Below are 27,007 nucleotides of genomic sequence, written 5' to 3'. Positions count from 1 at the left end.
GTGCATTCAAACATAGTAAATAAATACAATAAAATAAAACATAATAATAGATTGAATAAAACAATAGATTGGTGTTATTTTCAAGTTATATGATAACATTTAATTGTATTATGTTGCTGGAAGTAAATGTTTTTTTTCAGAAAACAAGGCATTTGTAAAATATAAAAAAAAAACATTAAGCGTCTTTATATTCAAAATAACAATTAACAATTAAAATGAACAATGATGAAAATTAAACATATTTTGTCAAATATTTTGTGGTGGGTATTTTGATTCCAATTGATATCTTAAATGAACACATCACAAAAGGATTTTAATTAATTCATATAAAATAATTGTGAATATGCGTCATGAAATGTAGGATCAGTGTTTTTGTAAATGATCTATAAATGACTTGAGGTTTGAATTTACGTATGCATAGCTCCATCGTCATAAGGAAGCCAGATACAGAAGTGATACCATGAAGGAGCTTCAGCCTGTGTGTTATGGTTATGAGGTCATTAGTCACCGGCGCAGGCGCTTTCGGAAAAACCCGTTTCTTCGTCAATATGTAGCAACTGCGCCGCTTGAAAGTGAGCACACAAATCTCAACTTTTACATTCACTAAAGAGTAATTTATCTGCCTGACATTTAAGGATAGTGTACACGTGTTCTCCTTTATATATGTGAAGATGGATTAACGCTGTGAGGACGGTTTCATCGCCGATGACCATCAGTTGCGTGTTGTGGATCCGATATTGAGGTAGGTCGCTGTCTGCATAGCTAGCTCGTGAAGGGCCAACAGCTATGTTGCTAACTGTTAGCACAGCCAGACAAGCCAATGGACATCAGTGAGCACAACGTTATAAAAGAGGGTACAAATGTCACATAGAAGGTGTACCACACTGCTTCAAATAGTCGCCGTGAACCAGCTAATAAGAGTACCATTTATAAAGTGCCTAATAACAACAAACGAAGCGCTGGCGTTATTAACGCGTCAGATAGCATTACATTGAATGGAGACAACCAGGAGGTGAGTCTAGCTTGTTAGGCCATCAGCAAGGCCAGCTAGCTAACGTTAGGCCAGCTAGCTAACGTTAGCTAGGCTGGGTAGCTAACGCTAGCTAGCTAGCTAGCTGGGTAGCAGTGTGGCGCTATTTGTCAAAGCCTAGATATTACATTACTTTTTTTTTTAGATTATTTAGATAGATTTCCAACCGCGTCACACATATCCGGTGTGCTAGCGCCGCTCGTAATGTTATTCATACGGGGGGAAACTAGGCCTGTCTACGGTACACTTGTAAATATAGAGTAAACGCTAGTTTTAATTGCTAACAGTTACAACGAACTTGCGTTAAAATAAGTATAACGTTGAGCTTAATAGCTAACAACGGGGCGGAATACATTTGAGAGAGGCATGACGTGTAAACCGTCCATCGCTGGTTAACATTGGTTAAAGATTAGCTAACGCAGCTAACTAGCTCTGTGTTAGCTAGGCTTGTTAGCGAGCTAACAAAGAGCCGTCGCTCCTCCTCGCTTTGTATGCTCGGTGTTGCCATTTCAAATGGATGTGGTATCACTTATAAGGCGGTGAAGAAATAGGTACGTAAGACGAGGCTTACGTTGAATAATACAATATTTTAATTAAATCGCGCCGTTGATTCTCTCATTCATGGCAATGTTGTTGCTATCATTGATGTTCTGACATTGTGGTTGCCTACCCTGGTAATGGCTGCAACCATGGTAGGTTATAGATGACTAATAAGCATTAAGATAGTCATTGCGTGCCTGCAATTGACAAAAACATAATATAAATATAAAGAAAACAACAAAGCTACATCGCACCGATCTTATGCATCCAGAGTTTAACTGTAGATGTTTGTAGGTTTATATCTTTGTGCATCTTTGACGTTGAGTTTAGATTGACGATTTTAACAATGTACTTAATATTAGATATTTAGACAATATTCACTAACCTCATGATTAACTGTATATGTGGTGTCTTGTTGATTGAGAAATAATCAGCTATCAGCTGTGCTTAATTGGTTACTTCTGGTCTTAACTGTGAGGCACTGAGAGGTTAGTGTGTCATTCTAAAGAGCTGTGGAATGCATTTGGAATTTGTGCCACATAACATACTTATAATGTGTTATTTATAATTTAGATAAACACTTAATGCGTACTATAAAAATGGAATGCTATACCAATTCGGCACAGCTGTAATATATAATAATATTGCCTGTTAGTACCTGCATTGAAGCCAATGTGAATGCAATCATACATATGCCTACATTGTCTGTCCTTGGGCATGACAGCAATTCTTATCAGAGGTGGGTAACCTCAAAGAAAGACTTCTTAGTTCATCAAAAGTGAATCACAAAATGATCAAATGATTGGTGCTGTACTCTGCACTAGATATGTAGTTTCTGTCAGCTGTGCTTCCAATGAAAGCAATGTTATCTAACTTTATGTATACTGTAAATTCTACTTGTGAACACTTAGGCTTGTCTCTTACTGTTCTTGTTGACATTTTACATAATGTTGGTTACTTTTAAAAACGTGTCAAGTAGCTTCTTTTCCTTTTTTTGTCTTGCAGTGAAACACGACTGGAGCACATTCCGAGTGTCTGGCCGTCTTTCCTCCGCCTACAGTAGGAAGATTGGTGCCTTTTGTGGACTGTGCATGTTTCTTCCTCACCAGTGATTCCTTATGCTTGATAGAAGCTGCACCCTGTGTCTTACAGGATGGATGGTGTGGACTTAAAGAGACTTGTGTATCAACATCGGCACTCTGTGTTCTGCTCTGGTGTTTTCTCTTTTACCATTTACAAGAGAACACCTCCCATCCTGCACCCCCAATCTCTCCACTACATATATAAAGACCGTCTTTGATTAATACAAAAAGACAGCTGGAGATAGAAGTTGTAAGACTTTCTATCTTTTTTTTTTTTCTTTTTAAAGCACAGATCGATACTGCTAATACAAGCCTATATGGCGGACATGGAAGTCTCCTTAATTAAATTTTTCAGTTAGTGTACCCCCTTACGCTTAGTGTGGGTGGTGGGATGTCGGAAAAGCCAGACGACAAAATGGTGAAGTTCCTGGCTCCCCCCCAGAAGAGCGGAAATGGCCCCAGTTCTGGTTCAGATTCAATGGTCAGTGAGAGCCGGCCGGCAGAAGTGAGACGTCGGCATCACACCATGGAGCGTGATCGATGTAACCCTGAACACCGATTCTTGCGCCGCAGTGTCATCAGTGATTCTAATGCTACAGCATTGGCCCTCCCTTTACCCAGCAAGATCCCCATCCCTGCACCGCAACGGGTTCAGCAACGAGAAGCCGTCCCCCAGCGGCAACTGGCTGCTCCTGCTGCTCGTTTGCCGCGGGCTGAACCAAGTTTAGCTCAAAATCAAGAGTCTGCTCATATTGGAGGAGGAGAACAGAGAAAAGAAATAGCCAAGGTGGATGTAGTGCCTTCAGAGCAGGAGCCTGCCATTGTAAAAGATACCTGTGATGGAGAGGTGATCGCAGCCCTCTCCGCACCAGGCTTAGGAACAGAATTGCCAAGTCGAACAGAACCTGAAAGCACCACTGAAGTGAAAGTACATCATGAAGGAGAGGGGGAGGAAGAAGATAAGGACTCTGCCAAGGCACGAGCAGAGGCAGAGCAGCGAGAAGCTGAGAAAAAAGTGCAGGACGACATTGAAGAGGCTGAGACCAAAGCAGTGGGAACATCTCCAGATGGGCGTTTCCTGAAGTTTGATATAGAAATTGGACGTGGCTCCTTCAAGACTGTCTACAAAGGCTTGGACACCGAGACCACAGTCGAGGTGGCTTGGTGTGAGCTGCAGGTATGAAATTGGAATAACCATTATTCTTATTACTTACTTTAAATCAGTTTGAATGTTCTTTAATTGAATCACCTGTAGTGTTATATTCCCAGTGCAAGTGTCATCATCCCAATTGTTTAGTTTGTTTTTGTCAGGCTTATGCATGGTGTGGTAGAGCCAAAGCAATTTACTTTCAAACTGTTACCTGAGCTCATTTCTTCTCTGAAATACATGGCTAGCATTTCCCTTTTGGTTGCTTTGCATTTGTCAGCAAAACATGGCAAAAAACTTCCCATTTCCCCGTTGAGCTTCTTTTTTTTTTTTTTGGTGCAGCTCGGTCCATACTGGTTGGCTTGACCGCACTTAAGACTAAATGTCTCAAGTAAAAATGGTTAGCTTCACCTTAAGACACTGGCAAATTACCAGAACTTATCAAAGCTTGTACGATTAATGTTTTAATAATATAGCTAAGTAATGCCCAATGCAGGAAATGACCGTGGACTAGATTCAGGGTACGACTTTGTTTCATTGCACCTCTAGTGTGCAAAGTTGGTAAGAAGTAATCTCCATGTTCGGTTTATATACAATTTATTTTTAACATATTTTAAAGATGTAGCATATCTAAACTGTCATCAGTAAAACTCCATTAGAGTAAAAATGCCATTAGAGAATAGATTTTGTTTTTCCTGTGCTAAATGCAGCAATATTAGTAATAATTGACGTACACTTTTTTTAAAAACATGACCAGGTTTCTATCTTGTCTTAAATATTTCTGTGAGCCTTAATATAGTTGAGTTAATTATTGAACCCGTTTGATTTTTAGTATATCTAAATACAGTGTTTCCTGTACTAAAGAATTCCTCATTTTGCTTTTAATCTGCTGACCAGCAGTTAGTTATTTCCCTACAAATGCTTGAGAAGAAATGGTAGCTTGACTGTCTGTCCAGCTAAGGCAGCAACATTTGACCTCATTCATGCGTCACGTTTTGACCCCGTCATGAGAGGCCTCACATACGCAACACATGCACACTGGTTTCAGAACAATGTGAAGATTACAGACACGCGCCCCTCCCCCCCTCACACAGACCAAATCAGGCACATGCTCAGTGCGTTCCTGCTCTGGATGCTTGTGTGAATGTAAAATGGGTCACATTCCTGACAGAGGAATCTCCTGTGTGATGTGCAGCAGGCTGGCCTGCCAAGGCCTGCTGCTAAACTATAAGTCCACCCACTGCCCTTTTAACTTCCTCACATTGTTCCATATTTATATTTAAAGATATGTGATACAAATGTGAGATGAACGCTGCACCTTAATGCTATTGATTTTTTTTAGTGTTTGGGGCCATAAGTAATGATAAATGAACCTCACAGGTTACCAGAGCCAGGTTACTTAAGAGATTATTGATTGTGTGTTGATGATTGAAAGAACATTGGCAGACTAATTGGTTTGTTATGAGACAAAAAAAGATTCTCGGGTTCTGCTGTGACTTCCTGTGAAACCAAAATGTAGCCGTCTTGATCGTGTGATTTTCCCATATTGACGAGGTGTAACTGCCTCTTTTTTGAGGCTCACTTGAACTTGGTGTAGGATCTATTTGGACCGATCCAGTGCAAAGAGGGGATTTGTAGAAATGCTTTACAGTTGATTGAGAAACGGCTTTGTTTTATGCACGTGGTCAGTTGTGAAATTTGAACATGTAACCTGATCCTCTCATTCCCTTTGGCTCCTCTGTCAACTGGCGTTTCAGTCCTAGAAACTGTTCAGCTACACATAAGAAGCTGAAATCCCCTCTCACATGGTTGTTAAAGCTGTCCCATGATCACTCAAGTGCCAGTGTTGCATTCCCCCGTGTATCCCACGGGTATATTTAGTGGAAAGTAATGTGAAAAATATAATATTTTCTGTAGTTTTAACTACATTGATTTAATTACAGCCATTCCCTCTTTGAACATTTTGACAGTAATGGAAGTATTATGACACCTTTCTACTTTGGTTTTAGGAAAAATGCAATCATCCTCCTAAAAAGCAAATTCCATCAGAACAAATGTTAAGATTGCACTGTTCAAGGAATGATTAAGGGCTCAGCCAGTTAATTTGCTTATTTTGTTTTCTCTTGATGCCACAATCAGTGATGCAGAAAGTGATCATTCTGACCGCTCATTAGTTCACTGTGATTTTGGTGTCAGCTGGAAGCAACAGCAGAACTGTTGCCTGTATGCTAATGCAACACGTCTGACAGGTTTTCATTCATGAAATCCTTTAATCTCCCCTAAATATGTTGCTGTAATTGGTATGGTGGTCATGACGAGAATTGGTACCGAATTTCATATCAGGTTCTACAGTAGTGAGAGATATTTCACTACTGTATCGGACTAATTGACCAACCAATGAACTTTGCCTCAATCGTGGCTAGAAGCTTTGAATTCAAACTTTACATTCTAGTCTGGAAAGCCATCTGTCCACAATTGTCGAAGAATTTCTAGGCGTCTTTCTTTTCACCCACCCATTTGTTTCGGATCTTGCGTTGCAGGCGTGTCTGAACAATAAGTAGGTCACCACAGAGAGGAAGTCGAGGGAAAAAAAATGAATATATTTAGCAGCCTCCCCTTTCTTGCTCACTCATCCATTTTCAAAACATGTCATCTCCCATTCGCTGCGTCCCCACCTCCTTCCTCTCCAGCACTGGCTGAAGCCAAACATTGAAAGATGTGGAGTAAAACCCCACACGTCCTGTAGAACCTGCGGGAGCATCCGCTGGGAGTGACGTGCTATATTTTTGGACCCTCTCTTTCTTTTGCTGTATTTGAAGTGGAAGGCTAGTTTTCTTTCCGACCACATTCAGATGAGATGAATAGTCATCCTGGCAGATTGTGAAATGGCTTGTATGCATCACATTGTGTGCTGACAGTTTGACTGACGGTCACAGTGATCTTTGACCTCACTACCATGTGTCACGATGTCACGGGAACACTAAAAACGTCATAAAGAGTCATACTGCACTCAGTGCCATGACTAAGTCACATTTAGCTTGTAACTGTTTAACATTAGATTGTTGGCTTTCAGGCCCATCAGCTGTTACCCAGATCTCAACCAACGTTATCCGGAAGGCTTCATCTAGCCCTCAGTGTCACCCTCAGAGCAGGGACCTGACAGAGCCAGCCCTTGGCATGATCACAGGCTTTTTTCACAATCTATTTTTGGGATTGTTCATTTATTTATGATGCCTAGAAGCTTCTTTTTTTTTTTTTTTTTTTTTTTTTGTTCTGCTTGGCGATACTGTAGTTACCTGGCACTAGATGTGATTCACATTGTTCAGATAGTTGTTCAGATAGCATTAGGGCTTTGCAACCTAAGTGGAAATTATTGTCACAATTTTAATAGCAGTATTCTTTTGATAGTGTTATAACATGACATGGTCAATGCATACAAAATCACATTGCTTCATAGAAAATACGAAACACAGGTCAAAATGAAGACATTCAGAAAGTTAACTGACCCGGCTCATGTAAAGCTGGCTACATGTTACACATTGCACCTTTTTTAAGATAACTGTTTTTCTATTTCTATGAAATGATGTTATATAAACATTTGCTCTACTTTGTCTTCAACGTGCACGCTTTCTCTTGCTTCATCGTGTTCAGCAGTTTTTTCACAGCTGACGGTTCTGATGTTGCAGGCAGTGGTGGCAACGCAGCTATTTAGTGAGCTGACTCATGCCTGCTCTCTGATGCTGCTGTGATTCAGCTGCAGCTGCTGCTGTCCTCTGAGTGCCAGCCAGTTCAGGTTTCCTGATTCATAGACATTTAAAGCCTCTCCCTCAAAATGGTATGTAGATTATGACGATACTGTCGACAGAGTCGAGAAAATATGAAGGCAGAATCTGTGAAAGCACCTGAAATATGTTGATGGTAATGCTTTAAGGCCTGGCCTGGTGTGAGGTTTTACAAATTCATACCATCTTAGTGAGTTTCTCAAGCTAGATTATTGAATTTTGTCAAGGACGGGTGAGACTAATTGGGGGTGGGGTGGGGTGGGGTGGGGTAAGCAAGGCACACTAACCTCAGCTGCTAGGGAGAGACACCTGTCAGTCAAGCAAATGGGCCCAAAAGATCATTTTTGCATTTGCCTTCTATTTTTGGCCTTCTCTGATCAGGATACCTGGAGATACCAGAGACTGGCACAGGCCAAAGAACTCTTTCAAGTGACAGTCAAAGAGAGTAGGATGTGTGTCTTATGATTACAAGATCTTAAATTCCTGGAAGGTTTATACAGGCCCTTCATCAAGGCCCGCCTCAGCTCCACCGCTGATCCACCGCTTTGCCCATTTTTAGAATTAGGCTGTGTTGTCACTGCCAAGATGCCCCACCGGTGCCATCCGCTTTGAGCTTCACAACCACTCTTCAGACCTGACGTCCGTGTTTTTACCAGTTCATGATTTGGAAATTGCTGGCATTAATACCGTGGTTGGGTTGGTTGCTGCTGACCCTCGGCTAGGAACTCTGAGGTTGTGAAAGCTGCTGTGGTTGTATTGCATGTCACATGAAAGAGGGGGAACCACTGCACCAACAGATAAATACTCTGGAAAGTAGGTCAGTTGGTCTAAGTGCACGGTGGAGCCTCCAGTGCTCACCTTCTGTTTACTGACATTGCTCCCTGATTCATTGTCCTCCCTTGTTTGTAATTGTTAACATATGTTTCCCTTTAGCTTCTCATTTTGTCTGCCCTATGTTGCAACCTCCAACCTCCAAAATACCCGTCACAAAGGAGGAGCAATTTCATTTATGTTTTTTTGTGATGTCAGTTTTTTTTCTATCTCTTGCTGACACACAAAGTCAAGTCTTCACTCACAAATGTGCTGAATTTACTGGACCGCCTGGCCTGTGGCCATGTCCTGAGGGGTTTAAAGGGGGAGGGAGTCTTCGGTTGCAGGGTTTCACTGAGCTTGTCTAACATGCATGGGCTTGCTGCTCTATAATCATGCTGTAAAATGTAGGTCATACCAGGAATCACTCATTAAACTTGGGAAGGGCGGTTGTACACATTCCTGATTTATTTTAACACACACTGATGTATATATATTGTCTTCTGGTTATTGTGATCATTTATTTATTTTGGAAGTATTTTTCCACAAACCTACTTAACCCAACTCTAGAATTGTGTTCAATTATGAAAAGGTTTAACAGGAAAGATTTGATTTGGTTTCTTTGAAATCATAGTGTGCTCTGATTCTCTGTCATGCTGTGGCTCTTTTATTGATTTGGTTTTCTTGGTATCTAGGACAAAGCTAGACAAATTTAATTTGGTTCACAGTAGTTTGCCAGAGAAAACACGGCCACAGCCTAATGCCCCCAACTGTATGACGTTTGTACAAATTGCATCACCTTTCAGTTCAACTTTGAAAGGCATTTCACTCCGTTTGAATCTTTTCGGTTTCCTGTTTCAAACCTGGAATATCAAGTTGACTGTAGACTTAAAATGCTTTTCTTATGGATTGGCAAAATCAGGTGCTAACTGGCATCGGGTTAGAAATACATCTTTACTTGGCATTGGTATTGACGGTGCCAGATAGTTGCACATTGCTGTTTTTGTCATTAATGCATTGTTAAAAATAGTCATCAATCGATGTGTATTTCTAATAGTGCTGCCCTCTGGGATGTGTGACATCTTTAAGTATTTCCTTTTTGTCTCCTGCAGGATCGTAAGCTGTCAAAAACAGAGCGGCAGCGCTTCAAGGAGGAAGCAGGGATGTTAAAGGGACTACAGCATCCCAACATTGTCCGCTTTTACGACTCCTGGGAGGGACCCTCCAAAGGCAGGAAGTGCATTGTTCTGGTCACTGAACTCATGACTTCTGGCACACTCAAAACGTGAGTCTCCAACGAGCCAGAACTAAAAAACGCATTACTTCAGAACTACATACATACCTTAGACATACATCGTTATATCTGTGTTCGTGTGAAAATGATGATCTATTCTCTTGTAGATATCTGAAACGGTTCAAGGTGATGAAAATTAAAGTGCTGCGAAGCTGGTGTAGACAGATCCTCAAAGGGCTCCACTTCCTTCATACTCGGGCTCCCCCCATCATCCACAGGGACCTTAAGTGCGACAATATTTTCATCACAGGCCCAACAGGATCCGTCAAGATCGGAGACTTGGGACTGGCCACGCTCAAGCGAGCGTCGTTTGCAAAGAGTGTTATAGGTACGACTCCGAAGTCATTTCTACCTTCTGGTCCCTCCTGCTGTGGGGCAGTACCTTTTTCTAAGGTCGTATCATGTGTGTTTTGAAAATGATGGTGTTTAAAGAGGGTATCTTCCTTTTGGCTTGTTTTTCTGACGATGTGGTTCAAAAACAGACCACAGCGTTTCAGCTGTCTCTCAAACCACAGGAGGCCAAATCCTGTGGTGATCTTATGCAGATAACCACAAGGCTTTCTCTCTTTACACTCGCACAGTTTGGTCATTGTACAGAATATTTCTGTTCGATGTTTCTCGAAAAAAACAAAAGAGTTTTTTTTCCAGGCACCTACTGAATGTAAGTAGCGCCTAACATTTCTCCTATTGTTAAATATTAATATCTTTATTATAATAGTTTTCATGCCTTCTTGCAGGCTGACCTGGCCATTGCTAAGGTATGGCCTTTGCTTCTGTCTTAGACTGGTCTTTGTTCTGTGGTTTGGAAATATGTGGTCTGTTTGCCAGTTATATCTATAATATTTAACATCTCTTTCTATGGGTTTGCCTCAACAGGTTTATTTTTTTTTTCTAGTGTTTGTCTCTTACTGTCTTTTAAAATATTGCAGGGCCGCAGAATCTTTTTGATCCATCTTTGTGTCCAGGAAGCTCTGCCCACTTTCTCTCTGTCAGCCCTTTGCCTTTTTGTTTTTTGTTTGTTTTCTTTTATTTATTTTCTTTTACTTTCATATTCTTGGGTATGTTTTTAAAATGTAGGCTCTAGCCTCAGCTGTGCCCCATTCTGCTGTTTGGAATGAATAGGGTACTGCTGGTCATTGAGTAAGTATGAACTTTAATGGGCCTGGTAAGTGTGACAGTGTGCTGTAACACACATCAATATCAAAAACAATTACATTCAAATAACCAGTTTTTCTGTGTAAGACCTGAGAATTAAATGTAAAATGATCAACGAATAGAACAAGGCCGATGTGCAAAGACACACTGCTGAGCACAGTAGCTAGCTATGGGACCTGCTTCTCTCAGCCTTGACCATAACAGTTTCCTCCTGCAGTTTAAGAAGAAATGGTAAGTCACACTTCGAAAGGTGAGTGTTCTCTAAAAGACAATGTGGTTGTACGGTAAGGTCTTGACAAAAGTTATTTCCATAGCTAGTCCTATTTCTCTTGCAGATATCATTGACGTCCCTTTGAAAAATCCCACTATTCTGGCCCGGTTAACCCTCCAAATACCGTTCATTTGGCTAACAAGTGTGTTGTGCACATTGGCTCCCTCAGTCACTTCCTTACATCCCCACATGTGACGGTCTTACACAGACAAACGCGTGCTTTCTTCTCTGCATTCTAACTGAGCCCAGCCTCTCCCTCCTTTTTTGTTTTCTGTCTCTTTTTTTACTTTCCTCCCCCTTTTTTCTTTTTTTTCTTCTCTCTTCCAACTTTCACCTCACAGGTTCTGCTCCGGGAGATGTCAACAGGCTGGTCACTCCTCTCGTCCTCCTCTTCCTCAACCCCTCACGGGTTAGAGGAGCAGAGGGGCAATGGGTTGTGAGAAGCCCACTCGATCAGTAAGGGAGTTCCAGAGTTCTGAATAGTTGTTTTGATTTAAGGTACCCCTGAGTTCATGGCGCCTGAGATGTATGAGGAGAAGTACGACGAGTCAGTGGATGTGTATGCCTTTGGAATGTGCATGCTGGAGATGGCCACCTCAGAGTACCCTTACTCAGAGTGCCAGAACGCTGCACAGATCTACCGCAGAGTTACCAGCGTAAGTCTTTTTTTCAACACTCCATGTCACCCCCTCTGCCTTGCCTTCACCTCTTCCTATGTGCCAAGAAGGCTAGTGTCCCATTCTGGAATGATATTATGTTCCTGCTGACACCTCTTTATCAAGCGTACATCACATTTCTATCTTCTACTGTTGTATTTCACCTCCTGAGTTCATTGCATTCCCGTATCTCCCAGATTGTTTCCTATTGCTCAGTTCAGCTATTTCACTAACGGCTAATGGTTCAGTCCTCTGATGACAGAATGACTATAACTGTCATAGGAAAAGTTGTATTCTTACAGTTAGTGCTTGCTTATTTTTTTTTAAATAAGTTAAATGAAAGTCACTGATATGATGCATGCTCTTGCAATTGTAAAAGTCTCACAGATAAAGAGGTTGAACCTGTTCCCAGTGTTTACGAAATAGACTTTGAAAGCTTTACCTTTACCCTTGGTTTATCATTTACTGAAATACTGAAGTTATTGCCACATGACTTAACAGAGGAAGTTTCTACTGCCAGGTTATAAGCCACACATGGCTCATACTGCACTGCAGAGCAACAAACACCGTTGAATTAGTTGAGAAACAAAGTGTTGTTGAGGCTACATTTAGGTAGTGTCGTTCTTCCTGTTCCTTCATTCAGCTCAGCTGTTCAGCCAGCCCTCCATGTCCCCGTGGCACCATGCTGTTTCCTGTTGTTCTTCTTTTAAGTTATCAACTCTCATCAGCTGTCCTCACCTGACTTATGGCTTATTTTCCCCCATCACCTGACATTATGCAATTTTTAAATGCCCCCCGGTAGAAAGCATGCCATTCCCTACCCATTATATAACATTAACATACTTTCTCAGAAGCAACCCGGTCCTCTTCATACTTTTGAAATATATTCCCAAAAACAATTGAAAGAGGAAGTTAGTTTAAAGATCCCAGTCATCTGGTATGTGAGAAATGGTTTTGTGGTGCTAATGTAGAGGCTCTGAGCTGAAGAAGAACGCAGGGTAATAAACAAATGGGTGGTATGAGAAGTGGAACCATTCTCATTCAGGGTTCTGTGTTTCCTTTAGGGGGTGAAGCCGGGCAGCTTCGACAAGGTGGCCATTCCTGAAGTGAAGGAGATCATCGAGGGATGTATTCGCCAGAACAAGGACGAGAGGTCTCTTAACTCAAGAGCACATGTAATGGGTTCAGGGTAGTCTAGGTCTCTCCAGGAAAATGTACATTTGCTCACGACTTGTCTCCCTCTCTTTAGGTACTCGATCAAGGACCTTCTGAACCATGCCTTCTTCCAGGAGGACACAGGGGTGCGTGTGGAGTTGGCAGAAGAAGACGATGGAGAGATGGAGGCTATTAAGCTGTGGCTGCGAATTGAGGATGTCAAGAAACTCAAGGGGAAGTACAAAGACAACGAAGCTATTGAGTTTTCTTTTGACCTCAAGAAAGATGTCCCGGAGAACGTGGCTGAGGAAATGGTGAATTAAACGTTTTAGTTTAATCAGTCTTTTTAACAGTGTAACAAAAAGTAAATGTATTGAATTGTACACCATGTCTTTGTGCTTTAGGTTGAGTCTGGTTATGTGTGCGATGGAGACCACAAGACCATTGCAAAGGCCATAAAGGACAGAGTGTCTTTAATCAATCGCAAGAGAGCACAGCGGCAGAAGGTGGGTCCACGCTCACCATAGTGCATCGAATGTATTTATCTTTATTATTTGCTTAAGTGCTTTGTGTGAATTCTTATCTTAGTCATGATGGTGTGTCACAGGCTGTCTGTACCTGTGCTGTGATGTTTTAGATGTTGTCAGTGCTCTCTTGAGGGATTTTAATACATTTGCTGCCGACTGTCTTGAAGGTCCGGGAAGATCAGGAGAAGAGAAGGCTAGAAGAAGAACAGCAGAGTCAGTTACCTCCAGCACAGCAACCAGGCCAACAGCCAATCACGGAGGTGCCTCAGCCCCAGCCGGTGGCACAGCCTGGTCCTTATGTCCCTCCACAACCGAGCCAACACGGCACGCATATGTCTACCCAACCTGCATCTCAGCAGAGCCTTCAGAGCTCTCTCTATAACGCTCCTCAATCAACCCAACTGGCCGGCATGGCACAAGGCATTCCTTTCATCCCTCAGTCAACTGGGCAAGTCCCGGTCCCAGTTCAGGGTCAGAGTCTGGCCACCATCCAGCCGGAGTCAGAGGAGCCTGAGACCGACCAACACCAACAACTACAGCACTCTGGAGGAGGTGTGTGTGTCAAAGATGACTGTTGGCCAAATGCACCTACAGCCCTCTGAACGATAATGGAATGATTTGATTTTTGAAGATGAGCTTTTGAGTATTTTCCTAAATTTAACTTCTTGTCCACTCGATACAGCCATGGGAGACAAACTACCAGGTTCCACCATCCGTCCCGAGGTCCAGCCTCCTCAGTCTGGAATACCCTACAGCTCCCCTCCCAGTCAGCACCTTCAGCCCCAGGGTTCACTCCCACAGGCACAAAATGACCAAACGCAACAGCAGCAGCTGTCAGTGGTGAGTCAAGTGGAAAATAGGACATAATCTTATATGTTGAAGAGAATCAGGTGACTTAAGTATATAATTAGATCACGTTTTTAAGCGTACAGACTACATTTCCTTTGATCTACATGTGCCCTTTGAGCTATTGGTCTTTGAATGTGATCATCTAAGTGTTTACTTTCTTCTTTGCCTCATTTTCACCACGAGCTGTTGTTTTCTATCTCTGGTGCTTAAGGTTCAGCCCCAGATGCAAGGTGTCCAGCCTCAAGCTGTTCCTGTTGCACCCAGCAGCCAGTCTGTTCCAGTGGCACCTGCACAGGTACACGCTGCACTGCATGTCCTTATGTCTTCAAGGAGCAACTGCACAACAGTTGGTTAAACCGTGATTCAAAGTTTCAGATCTGTTGCACCTGACAACAAACCTAATAGTGTCAGGTTGTACTGAACACACTTTCAGTACACTTCAGTATCACTGCAACAAATGTGAACTTCAACCACTCTAGGTCAGCAAAAACACCATTTTTTTTCAGAGGTAACATGAAGCTTGTATTAACTGCGTCAGGTGGCTGCTTTGAAGGCAGCACAGTTTTGTGAATCCCGAGTTTTCCAGTATCGTTATATTTTCATTCCACGTTTCCTCCTCTTACCCTCTGTTATGTTTTGTTTCTTATAGTACGGAGTTTACTACCAACCAATGCTTCCCCCTCAGGTAGATCAAATGTCCCGTTTTCCTTTTAGCACTTGTAAATACACCCACAGCCTTTCTGTGAAACAAAGTAAACATGTCGTCGACATTTTCGCAGATGTTTGATAAGTTTGGACTTAATCATAGTAAATGGAAAAATGATTGAGTTCCAGACAAAAATATGACGTCAAATAGTTTTCAAAAACTTGCATGTGCAGTGTGGAATGACACACGTCACATGTCTCTAAAATACACCGTAGAGACGTTCACTGACGTGTCATGTCAAATAGATGAATGCTCTGAGTAATGCAGCTATGTTGTGCATCTGGGTTTGGAATAGAGCCAAAGTAAAACGTCATAAGTCACCAAGATGCTACTATGTCTGTGTGTCATCTTTTATATATTATATCTGTATTCTTTATCCCTTCTGTTCTCACAGAATCCCACCCAGCAAGTGATGATGTCCTCGCAGTCGTCTCCCCCCCAACAGCAGCCTCAGCCAGAGAGCAGCACCGCTCTACCACAGCAGACTGGAGCTCAGCTACAGGTGACACACACACACACACACACACATTTATTTGATCTTCACCATACTCAAGTAAGCATTTCATGCTTTCTATTTTTATCTTTGTGTTTATACTAAATGTTCTTTTTCCTTCCTCTGGACACGCATCTGTCATCATTACCGTGGCTGTCCCTTCTTTTCTTCCGCTCTTCCTTTCTGCATGCTGCTCATTCCTGCATGATTCTTAGTCTTGGGCCAATGATCCAAGTCCTCCTATCCTGTCACCTCCACTCAACGCAGAGCACCTATACTTCCTCTATCAGGCCTCATGCCTCTCTGCTCTGCAGGTACTCTACAGAGCGCAACACTTGTATTGATTGGTGTTTGTGGGTCAGGTGTCCAGCCTTTGGTTCTCCTTACACAGTTCCTGTTCTTTAAAGTGTGTTTAGCCACACATTTTACATATTATTTTAATGGATTTATGCTGAATAATATAAACACATAATGATTTTTGTAAAATGTATTCTAGCGTATTATAAGGAGGGCAGCTGTTAGGAAGTGAGGGAGTGCTTTTTTTCAGCCATATTTACCCGACCACGGACCAAAATATCTACTAAAACATGGAACAGTGATTGTTTTTGCAACTGTTGCCATATGAAACCATTTCATATCTTTTTGTTCTGATAGAAGAGCTGTCCTCACACTTGGATCTATACCGTGTTACACAGAGCATACATATCCTTCTGTTCTAAAAACAGCTTACGGGTTTACTCTGAGCTTTAATCCTCCATGAAAGCACTACCCTCAATAGATCTGTGTAGGTAATAATGAGAAGGAAGTAAGAAATAAGACATTTTATCACAGATGCGAAAGTCACAGTATGGTAACAACCCACAAGGCTGGAGCTGGACATGATAAAACAGCAGTTCCCTGTATGAACGTGACTAATATCCAAATAAGCACAGCAGAGATAAATGACCACACTCTGCAGGAAAGGAAAACTCCATTACACCTCAATGTTTACACTCTGCCTGTGAGCTGAATAACAGCTTCACTTGTTTTACCCAGAGACCAGTTTCACCAGGTTACACAGCGCCATCTGGTGGATGCTCTGGTTTATATCATTCCTCTACTATAGTTGGTCATCTTAAATGAATTGTAAAGGCACATAGATGATCTATAGTGGTTATTTGCATAAAACTAATAACTCAATTAGTTATAAAATCATTTACTGATCATTTATTTAAACACTTAGGAAGTTAAACAGGTTCCCTCTCTAATATCTATTAAGATTGCTGTGAAACATCTCCTTTCATCAGCTTTACTCATTCACGTATCTCGCTTGAACCTCTGTTAACATTCGCTCCACGCTGTTCACTGTGATTAAGTGAGCTGTTTGAAATGTTTTTACGGTTGTTCCTCCGCAGCCTATCATGGGCAATGACGCATGTTTGTGTGGCTTTACTGTCTGCTATGACTGACCTGCAGGTTGATGGTTGGTGACCGGCGACCAACTAATGCATCTCTAGTGTTCTACCATTTCAAAAGAGTAATGCTCAAACAATGGGACTTTCCATTTTGAGATGTTCTTTAGACATTGAGTGCTTGCTTTCTGAAGGTTGTCTGTGTTTTAGGCCCCTGCGAGTGTCCCTCAGTCAGCACCAGCGGAGCCGCCAGGATCGTCTGTGCTGGTGCCGCCGTCTGTAGAAACGTAAGAAGGAGTTTATTTTTAAAAAGCAGCCCCACAGTGTGTCAGACCTCTCTCTCACGGGTCCATTTCTCCTTCAGCTGCCTGTCGGATGCAGCTTCAGGTCTTAGCGACGGCAATGATGGAGGCTCTACATCGGGAGGTCGTCACGAGGGCCGCTCGATGAAACGTCACCAGAGGAGATCTGTACGCAGCCGCTCCCGCCACGAGAAGACCACGAAGGCCAAGCTCAATGTTCTCAGTGTATGTATCGAAGCGATGACTTCATTCACGTTCCGTCTTAAAGCCCTTTGTCTCTGAACCGTTTTAACATGAGCGGGTGTTCTGCAGATCTCTAATGTGGGAGACAGAGTCGCAGAATGTCAGCTGGAAACGCATAACAGGAAGATGGTGACCTTCAAATTTGATCTCGATGGTGATAATCCAGAGGAAATTGCACAGATCATGGTAATAGTGCTTCTGCAGCTGTTTGTTACAATAATATACACACTACATATTCATAGAGTATAAACTGTTGCATGGCTAACATTAACAAAATCCCATTGAGTTGACAACTGACTGACAATCGACTGTAGCGGAAAACGAGCGCAAAGAGCTCATACAGTGTCGATTCCTTTAATAATGACTATTTAACAGTGGTGTGTAATTCAGACACCAACTTTGTTCTGTACATTTGAAAGAGTTTTGGCCTCAAAAGAAGAAGAGTTTATAGATTTAAACTCGTGTTTCACTTCTTTTGCTTCCTGTTTTAGGTTGAGAGTGAATTCATCTTGGAAAGTGAGCGCGAGTCCTTCATCGAGCAGGTCCGTGAAGTCATAGAAATGGCTGATGAGAAAGGAGAGGGCCTGAAGGAAGGCTTTCCTCAGGTATTTATTTACTACACATCCGCTCATCATACCCATCATGAGCCTGACGACGTTACCACATACCTTTTTGTATGTTCGTCTCTTTGCAGATGAGTGATCACCAACAACAGCCTGTGCTGTCTGTTCCCATGCTGCCAGGTAAACAAACGTTGGCCAGAAATACAGCGCTCCAGTCCACTTATTGATTTGTATGAAGTCCAACTCCTGTCTCACATCGTTACCTTTCTCCTGCTCTCTCTCTCTCTCTCTCTCTCTCTCTCTCTCTCTCAGGCATTTCCCCCAGCACTACAGCGCAGGTGGTGCATTCAGCAGGACGGAGGTTCATAGTCAGCCCAGTGCCAGAGTCTCGTCTTAGAGACCAGTTCTTTGGCGGTTCTTTTGCTAATACCTCCTTTGGAGATGAGCCAGGTGAAAGAAAAGTTTCTTTTATTCCCAGTGGAATTAAACTGTTCCCACTGTTTGGTTTCTCAAAGTAATACATTTATCAATGGAATTGAGCATGCTAACTAACTAGCCCGGCCTGTATTTTCTTGTAATACCACTCTGAAGGTTTTTGATGGTCATTTAGTATTATAAACTATTATTGTGTCTCATATTCTTTGATGATGCTCAAAATAATCATATTTACATTGTAGAATAACTTCCTTTTCTTTACGTTTGTCTAGCTCCTGCTATGCCACTGGGCCTTTCTCTGTCTGCTCCATCTGCGACTCTCCAGCAGGCTTTCAGTAAAATGAAGCAGGCGCGTGTAGAGAGAAGCAGCACCATTGATATCCCTGCGACTGAGCAGGAACCAGGCCCTGTCCTGGCCACGGAGGCTGGACTCGGCCCAAACTCCAACAATATGTTTGCTCCTCCAGAAGCCGTAGCTTCCACTGCTAGCATTACTTTTCCCGGCGTCGCATCTACTGCAGCATCCTCACCACCGCCCTCAACTGGGAGGGTTTCACCTCCACCTACATCTACTCAGTCCCAAACTCCAGCTCCTGCCACCAGTGATCCCAGTCCCCCTCCTCAGTCATCCCATGAAACAGCCCCCTCACAGCTTTCACCAGCCAACATCCCACCCACAGCTTCCAGCATTTCTTCCCCATCAGTGCAGACCTCCGTCCCCGCAGTACCCGGGCCTCAGCTGAGCGGTAGTTCTGTCTCTGTCTCTTCTGTTGTTAGTGTTGCATCCAGTAGCACTGGCACCAGCACTGGCCCCGCTTCAGAGCAGCAGCCTGTGAATTCGTCCGTCCATCCACCACAGCACACAACCCAGGCTCAGCCTGTCCCCATTTCTGCTCAGACCCCTCTTCCCACCTCGTTACCCAGTCAGAGCCAGGGCCAGCCAGTGGAGTCCGAGGGGGCGGAGCTCCCGAACAAGACTGCCGGCAGAGACGATATCAAGGCTCTAGATAAGAAGCTACGGTCCCTGTTTAAAGATCAGAGCTCTACCTCTGCATCAGTGGATCAGAACACGGGCACTTCTTCTCCTCCCACTGGCACTTCTTCTCCTCCACCCGGAGCTGCGCTGGTGCCCCCATCTAACCTTCCCCTCACTACCGGGGTGCAGGCAGTCCTGGGCCCCACCACCACCCCAGGACAGGGTCTTACCCCGGCAGGACAGACACCTCCAACTAAGCCCAGGGCACAGGTTAGTGACAACTGCAGCATGCAAGAAAAAATCCCAAAAAATGCCATTAATTGCTCTAATTATATTTTGACTTGACTTCATCTTTGTTCTATTTTTAGACTTTACCTACTGGTTTTGATCAAGCTGCTACACCTCCCTCTGAGCTTGTGCCCCCGTTTCCTGGACCAAATCAGGTGATACTCCCTGCTTTACTACTTTTTTTCGGGTTTTAACAAATAGTGTAGATATACATATGCACAACTGTGGATTGTTCCTCATATACCGTTTGTGTGACTCCACAGTCACAGCAACCCCTGGGTAACTTGGACGCCCAGCTGAGGAGAGCTCTGAGCCCAGAGACGGTTCAGGGAGTCCAGCCTCCAGCAGCGGGTTTCACTCTGGGACGTTTCCAAGTAAGTTTTAAGTCGCAGTTTAAAATGTATATCTGGTTAATTCAGTCTAGAACAGCTACATCTCTTACACCTCGTTCTTAGCTCATTAACATGTTCTTCCCCTCTGTTCCAGGTGTCTGTTGCTACCGATGGCGTGTCCAGCAGCGTTCCAGGTCCCTCGAGCATCGTTTCGTCTTCTTCAATCACGCCGTCTTCTACCTCTTCCTCCTCCTCCTCCTCCTCCTCTTCCTCCTCCTCCCCCTCAAGTCCAGAGAATACCCTCCACCGTTCATCCTCTCTGTCCAAAGGAGTTTGTGAGACTGACACTATAAATGGAGCCTCCTCTCTCTCTGCTGGTCCCGCTTGTCAGCCGACCACTATCGGGCGCTTCCAAGTGTCCACGAGCACCAACGCCACATCTGGGCCAACCACTGGCTCTAAAGTGGGCCGCTTTTCCGTCACAGGCACGTACCGGGTTCAAAGTTCAGCAAATGAAGCTAGCTTTGATACATTTGACTATTAACATGCTACACTGAGCACCGTACACAACTGATGCTTCACACTTCAGTGTTTTCACTGCCTTCTCTGTAACTGAGCAGGCTAAGTGAAACATAAGTGTTTTTAAAAATGGATCATCACATTATCACAGCTATCCTTTTGATAAGTGGTCGTGATGTAATCTGTATAATGAGATTTCTTTATGGAAAGCCATGCTCCGTGTGGAGGCATCGTTGCCTCTTCCAGTATTTTTAAATGATCCTGTTGCCAGAGGCTGCAGTGGAAAATATTATTTAGAGCTTTGATAGCTTTTTGCAAATTCAGTCGACTTATCAAGCTACTGAGCTTGACGTTATAACCATATCGGAAGATAATCCTTGGAAGTAGTCAGTACATATGCATAAAACAAAGACTTTCTTCTTCTTATGCAAAGATTATAGATGTTTAATGTTTTTAAATCACACGGTCCGAAGGTAACCTTGTATCTCTAACACCTTGTGTGTATAATGTCCCTCAGTGACTCCAGCTCCAGCAGCAGGCTCCAGTCCATCACATGGCTCCAGTATGCAGAACGGGCCCTCATCCTCAGCGTCTGATCCCCATAATGCGCACACCCATTACAGCAGTGACAATGACGACGACTCTGAGACCGAGGACGAGGCTTTGCAGAAAGAAATTAGCCGTCTCAGAGAAAGGTATGCCACGTGTTCACAATCCTACTTCACACTTCAGTTCCTCTTATGAGTGTTACTTCACAGCTCTATGGCAATATTGTAACACGACTGGATGTCTCATCACGCTCGCAGACATATGATGGAGATCCAGACATTGCAGACTCGTCAGAAAGATGAGATAGAGGCCCTGTTCACGCGGATGGGAAAACCTTCCCCTTCTACTGTCTTCTCTCCTGCTGTGGCAATGGCCGGAGGTCGACGAAGGCTCAAAAGCAAAAGCAAAAGCCACAAATCTGCCCGCGGTAGTGGACAACCCAGTCCCAAACACTCGGGTAAGGACGGTGAATTGGCTTGTTTTGGCTCTCAAGTTAAAATGAATACCTCTCTTTGATGTCAGTGCTGCAGTCCATTGCTGAAGCAGTTAAAGTTATATGTTCCGAGGTAGATGTTTACACGCCATTGTGTCTTGTGCTCCTATGCTTAGGATCCCCGGCCTCAGCTCCGAGTCTTCATGGTTTAGAGTCTCCTCCAAAGCAAAGTTCACGCTCATCAACAGAGGCCTCAGAAACCGCATCAGAGGCATCACAAGCAGTTAACAAGTCCTCCGTAAAGCAGCTTCGATCCTCTCCATCCATGCCCAGCCTCAGTAGCTGCTCCACAGGTATGTGCCGGCACTTCGTTTAGTCACAGTGGGCTCAGTGCATTCATTCCTTGAATTTGTTTTCTCACCTCCATTCTTGTTTACCAGGATCAAGTGGGACCAGCTCCGCAAACGGTTCGGGCCAGAACCACTCTACTTCTTTGACCCAGGCCACTGGACCTCCTCCTCCCTCCCACACACAGAAGGGCAAGGGCACCTTCACCGATGACCTGCACCAGCTGGTGGATAACTGGGCCAGGGATGCCATCAGCTTCTCCCAGTGCAAGAGAGGACCTAAAACTGGAGCAGCAGCGCCGCTGGGACATGATGTAGGCATTCAGTGCTTTCTTTTAAAAACTGCTCAAGGACCACTCGAGGTTGCAGTGATTCACACTTTCTCAAAATGTCCAGTTGCGAGATTCCCACAATAGTTTTGCAAAATCCTGCATATTCAGTAGTAACACCTACTTTTTCCCACTGTTGCAGGTTATCCCTCCAGCCAACATGGGCCGTAAATTCTCAGCGCCAGGCTTCCTCTGCCCAACACTTCCCACGCCTTCTAGCACCGCATCCACCGCGTCGACTCATCTCCCCAACCCAGCCAATCCCTCTGTCCCTTTGGGGCCCCGTAAAGGCTCCCTGGGCCCGGTTGCACAGGCGTTTGGATATTCCTCGGCCCCATACAGTGCTCCTCAGTGGGCAGGCCCCACAGGCGCATGCCAGGTCAGCATGCTCAACCCCGCACAGCCAATAACGCAGTACCAGCCGCCTACAACGGCCTCAGGCTACCACATGGGAACCACACCAGCCACCCAGAGTTCAGTCATCCCCGGAGGGTCCAACCTGAAGCCCACGTAGCCCAGTTGTAGCCCTAGTCCACGCTTAGACGGAGGACCAAACAGGGCAGACAGTTGTTGAACGAGAACCACTAGCTCTCTTTGCAGTCGGCTGGTAAACTGGCTGGATATTGTGCTTTATTTTTCTTTCTACTGTTATTATTATGTGTTTTTTTTTTCTTTCTTTCTTTCTGTAATAGAGTTGACCTGTGTGGTTCACGTCCTCTCAGGCAGAACGAAATCTGTCTGGCAATTGGAGGTAGAGTGCAATACACATCCACAGCACAAGAGTCTCACACTTAGCCGGCCAGTGGCTGTGGAATCAAGCTGTGACGAGTCGGTCGTGTCTGGTGATGTAATGACCCGAAGGCTTAACCAACAGCAGCCAAAGATGTCTTTTGAGAGCAGACGTTGCAACGTCGTCATTCCTTTTGAAGAGGAGAAGGTAGGAGGGGTTCACATCCTCACTAGTCCTGATTTTAAGCCCTGCTGGGACCGAAGACGGTTGAACTAATGCACGCACACACGTGTGTGTGTGTGTGTGTGTGTGTGTGTGTGTGCGTGTGCACACGCACTTGAAAAAACATGAACCTGGTTAAGTGACTTGGGATGGTGGTAAAGTGAGTCTCAGAGATTGAGGGGGAGGGGGGGTGAACAGAAAGTGGTAAATAACAGAGGGACAGTTAGCTTGTCTCAGACGGATTAGCAAAGTGTGACTGGTTGAGTTGGGAGAAGAAAGACTTGGTAAGTTAGGCGGGCGTGTAAAGGATAGGTGTGCAGTACGAATACATCCCAACCGCTACCTATCGAGTCAAATGCAATAATGGCAAAGAGTAGATAAACTGTCCCTTGTACCTGTGGCCTTAATCCCCAAACACATTTAAACATTGACTTTGTACATAGATATTTCTTCACGGGGTTATGATTCCATGTTCTGCATATTTATGTCCCTGTGAGTCTGGTGACATTGTGATTTGAGTTGTCCATCCATAGTTATTCTTCACTTGTGATATGTAAACCGGTGGATCTGCCACATCCAAGAGCATTGTCCTGGTGTTGACCACCATTCACAGTGTGACATTTAAGAGGTGATGCTGCTGTGACTCTTTTCTTTCTTTCTTTTCTTTTTCAGTTTTTTTTTTTTTTTTCCGCAACAGTGAAATAAGAAACCCAAATTGACACGTGAAATAACTTATTCAAAATGTGCTCGATATCGTAGAACATTAACTCTGGTTTATTGCAATAGTATTTATGGAAGGTTTCAGTCCCAGTTGTTTACACGGGTGGTGCACAGTACACGGATGAACAGGTCGTTAGTGAAGTCATGTTAAATATCTCCGCTCATGACATCTCGCCGTCACCTCTCAAATCACTAGTGTTTGGGCTTCTTTCTTTCTGTGGTCTGTTTGTATGCGTATATTTAATAAAACAAATGTTCCTTATGGACCTGTATTCAGCCATCAGATTTTGATGTTTCACTGTAATTATTATTAAAGGTTGTTAAACATGTAGTTAAAGGAATATAAAAAGTGCAATTGCAGGGTTGTTGATGGTATCCTACTCACTGCGCAGGAGTAATCCTGTGGTTTATTAAGCTCTTCTCTCTGACTGCCCTGCCCCCCCCCCCCCCCCCCATCCTTCTATTTTATTGTATATATGTTAATGTGAGGTAGATGCTTTCATGTAATGCTCAGTCACTAGAGTGTGCTTGCGGTGACCCACTCTACACGCACTCTAGCCTGTAAACATGAGGAACACTTTAGTGCCTTGCATCCTCACTAATGACATGTTCCAGATCCATCTAGTCCTGTAACTGTGACCTGAACCTGACGTAGACACGCGACAGGTGGCTGCGTAACTGTTGCACGGCCGGCTCAGCGTACGTCACACTGAAACATTAGAGACTGCAGAACAAAGAGCACACTGAGTGACGTGGAAGCGTTTCTGTCCTCTCTACAGTTCGATGCTTGTGTAAACAGCTGTGTTTATATTTGGCTGTGTTTTTTTATTTGGTTTCTGTGGATTTATCATTATGAATCCTCCTGCTTTTCTTGGCAAGTCCCGCCCTGCGTAGCATTCGAGCGCTAGGATTAGCCAGTCGACCATGCTCAGAGTTACTGGTAACCCAGTTTGTGACTAAAAGCTCTCCAGATCCTCATGCCTCACCTTAACGTCTCGTCTGTGCCTCGAGCAGCTACGCAGGGCGGGTCTCTCCAAAGGAATGCAGTGGGACTCACAATTAGGCTTCATAGACGCGCCTGTTCAGGCAGCGAGTGAGCTGTATAAAGGTTTAAACGTCGTCATGCTGGCTCCTCTTTAGTTTCACCACCTCGTATGAGTGCCACGCTGTCATTGTGACTCTTTCGCCTGCTCGTAGATTTGGATGAATAGTTTAAAAGTTCTCTAGAGAAAAAAAAACAAGTTGCTGCAATGCAGAATATGCAATGTTTAAAGGGACTGAGGGGTAATTGAAACATTTGCATGCCGATGAGGGTGTTTACTGACTTCAATGTTTTTGATATTGGAATATTAGAACTCTTATTTTATTTTGTATTCTTTGCCTTCCTGAGAGTGATCATAACTTGTTGATCTGTTCACTTGTCATTCACCAATATCACAACTTCAATATCAAACTGTCAGCGTATGATTTCTGCATGCCGTCTTCACAGGTGTTTAATCTTACAAATGACAACCAACTCACAACTGGCTGCTGTACAGCACAAGGTCTTCATCTCTTTAGGGTCCATATGCTCCTCAGTACTGATCAGACCTCCGACATGCAGGAGTATCGGTCTGATCCCTCCTTACTGACCTGTGATTCAGTGTCTGTTTTGTGTATGTTTTTCACACTGTACAAAATGTAAAAACAAATAAAAATAATATCAATTAAAGCACTTGTCATGCTTACTGGAATAATCTTTTAAAATTATAATTTGTCTCTAATGCTGGTCTGGGATGTTTTTTTGTCTTGAAATAAATTTATTTTTCATCTTTTTAAGGCCTTGAAAATGTAAATCCTATGATAATTATTCAACACTTACTTAACATTAAATATGATAAAATAAGCAGCTGTCAAACTTTAGAAAGCATCCTTCTGTATTATTGATCACATTTGTTGGTTTCCTGTAAACAAAACCCAGCGGACTGGCTTTTGTGGTTTTATTTGTTTTCAAAACTAAATACACTTCTCCAAATTAAATTAGCAATGATCACAAATGTAAGCACTATAAAAGAAGAAAACAAAGTAAAATACATCTAAAATGTTGAAGCTGTGGAACAGAAACATAAAATCTCAGGTGTCGAGTCGGCGTTTCTTCATGTACTGTCCTTGTCTGTACGGACTGATGGCTTCACCTGTAAAGTTGAAAAAGTAGATGGAAGATCACAAAATCCAGCCGACAGCTCACCAACATCTCTCACATGAAATCTCACCTGGTCTGGCCTGATGCTGGTTCTGATGTTGAGGTCTGTTTTGAGCCCGGTCCTGTCCTCCACTGTACGAAGGGGCCTCGTCTGGAGGTCTTCCTGGGGCCCTCAGAGGGGTCTTACTGCGCGTCTGCATGTTGTGACTCCCAGGCGTGCTCGGTGCGAGCGCTCTGGAGGAAAGGCCGCCTGCATCCAGCAAATCAATCCCATCCAGAGTGAAGTCCCAGAGCTCAGGATCGTCTGCGGAAAGAAGACAAACCAGTCGTGCTGAGTTAGGCTGGTGATCGGTGAAGTGAGGCAGGCTTCCTCACCACACGGTCAAAGTACGTAGAGCCTCCTGGCTCAGGTACGCAGGTACATTTTCAACACCTGGAGGAATGGTTACATCTTTATAAAAACACCAACTCCTAAAAGGGACACTTCAAACTCGGTCTAAAACCTGGAAGTCAGACCCGACACAATGTCATCAGGCCCCATGTTTCAAATCTAACGTTACATCTGGTTTGCAAATCATTTTATTCCCTTTTTATTTTTCAGTCTATTTTACTATTGAGGCTTCAAAATCCGAGCATAAAAATAACCTCCCTGTCACGTTAAGCAAGATGCGCCAAATTGCACAACTTAACAGTTTAGCAAGTTCAAGAGAATTGGATATTTAACTTTTTGTGGCATTAAATGTTACGGTTTCTTCTTCCATCTGCAAACAGAAACTTGCTGTTCTCAGGTAAACAACCTCAGTGTTTGCAGAGCATCCAAAAAACCTATCCAGTGCGAGGTGATTTGAGTTTGAGGCTGCTGCTCGAGACAGAATGAAATCCGTCACGGCGACACATGAAACCCTCACCTCCACCGGATACTCGTCCAATAGGGGCCTCCGTGTCCTCA

At 43.6% G+C, this 27,007-nt stretch overlaps 2 protein-coding genes across 8 annotated transcripts in view; one reads left to right on the top strand and one right to left on the bottom strand.

The window, feature by feature from the left end:
* The first annotated feature begins 489 nt into the window (after positions 1-489).
* On the top strand, positions 490-25,587 carry LOC142947392 (serine/threonine-protein kinase WNK1-like). Of its 7 annotated transcripts, XM_076088942.1 has the most exons (30): positions 490-572; positions 672-742; positions 2,576-3,829; positions 9,504-9,676; positions 9,793-10,013; positions 11,610-11,767; positions 12,832-12,920; positions 13,017-13,236; positions 13,327-13,428; positions 13,617-14,001; positions 14,132-14,289; positions 14,510-14,593; positions 14,948-14,983; positions 15,399-15,506; positions 15,713-15,811; positions 17,099-17,175; positions 17,253-17,415; positions 17,503-17,619; positions 17,925-18,038; positions 18,128-18,176; positions 18,309-18,446; positions 18,704-19,677; positions 19,776-19,850; positions 19,959-20,069; positions 20,182-20,512; positions 21,064-21,241; positions 21,353-21,561; positions 21,705-21,881; positions 21,969-22,189; positions 22,347-25,587. In XM_076088942.1, exons 3-30 carry the CDS (start codon positions 3,044-3,046, stop codon positions 22,716-22,718), a joined length of 5,925 nt encoding a protein of 1,974 aa, XP_075945057.1. In that variant the 5' UTR covers positions 490-572; positions 672-742; positions 2,576-3,043; the 3' UTR covers positions 22,719-25,587. The 7 variants fall into 7 exon arrangements, with proteins under 7 accessions (XP_075945057.1, XP_075945059.1, XP_075945060.1 ...); XM_076088944.1 differs by having other exon boundaries at positions 508-742; positions 21,353-21,552; XM_076088943.1 differs by lacking the exons at positions 490-572; positions 672-742 and adding an exon at positions 1,223-1,581.
* A 220-nt stretch (positions 25,588-25,807) lies between these two features.
* rad52 (RAD52 homolog, DNA repair protein) overlaps positions 25,808-27,007 on the bottom strand; it is a 4,779-nt gene continuing 3,579 nt past the window's right edge. Inside the window, exons 9-11 of the mRNA XM_076089863.1 lie at positions 26,967-27,007; positions 26,129-26,362; positions 25,808-26,050 (exon numbers count right to left, since the gene is read on the bottom strand). The exon at positions 26,967-27,007 is cut by the window's right edge and continues 150 nt beyond it. Coding sequence (XP_075945978.1) covers positions 25,989-26,050; positions 26,129-26,362; positions 26,967-27,007 — 337 coding nt within the window. The 3' untranslated portion in view covers positions 25,808-25,988. The remainder of the gene's footprint in view (positions 26,051-26,128; positions 26,363-26,966) is intronic.

This window comes from Anarhichas minor, unplaced genomic scaffold (assembly GCF_050575085.1).
Source record: "Anarhichas minor isolate MPS153535 unplaced genomic scaffold, ASM5057508v1 ptg000011l, whole genome shotgun sequence".
NCBI classification, from domain to species: domain Eukaryota; kingdom Metazoa; phylum Chordata; class Actinopteri; order Perciformes; family Anarhichadidae; genus Anarhichas; species Anarhichas minor.
Note: the sequence above shows the minus strand (reverse complement) of the source record. Positions and strands in the feature narration are given on the sequence as shown.

Excerpts from the sequence above, each read along its gene's own strand:
- LOC142947392 (XM_076088942.1), top strand. The coding sequence starts at position 3,044 with ATGTCGGAAAAGCCAGACGACAAAATGGTGAAGTTCCTGGCTCCCCCC. Across the intron at positions 11,768-12,831 it reads TCTACCGCAGAGTTACCAGC|GGGGTGAAGCCGGGCAGCTT; the intron begins GTAAGTCTTTTT and ends TGTTTCCTTTAG. Across the intron at positions 21,882-21,968 it reads CCTCAGTAGCTGCTCCACAG|GATCAAGTGGGACCAGCTCC; the intron begins GTATGTGCCGGC and ends CTTGTTTACCAG.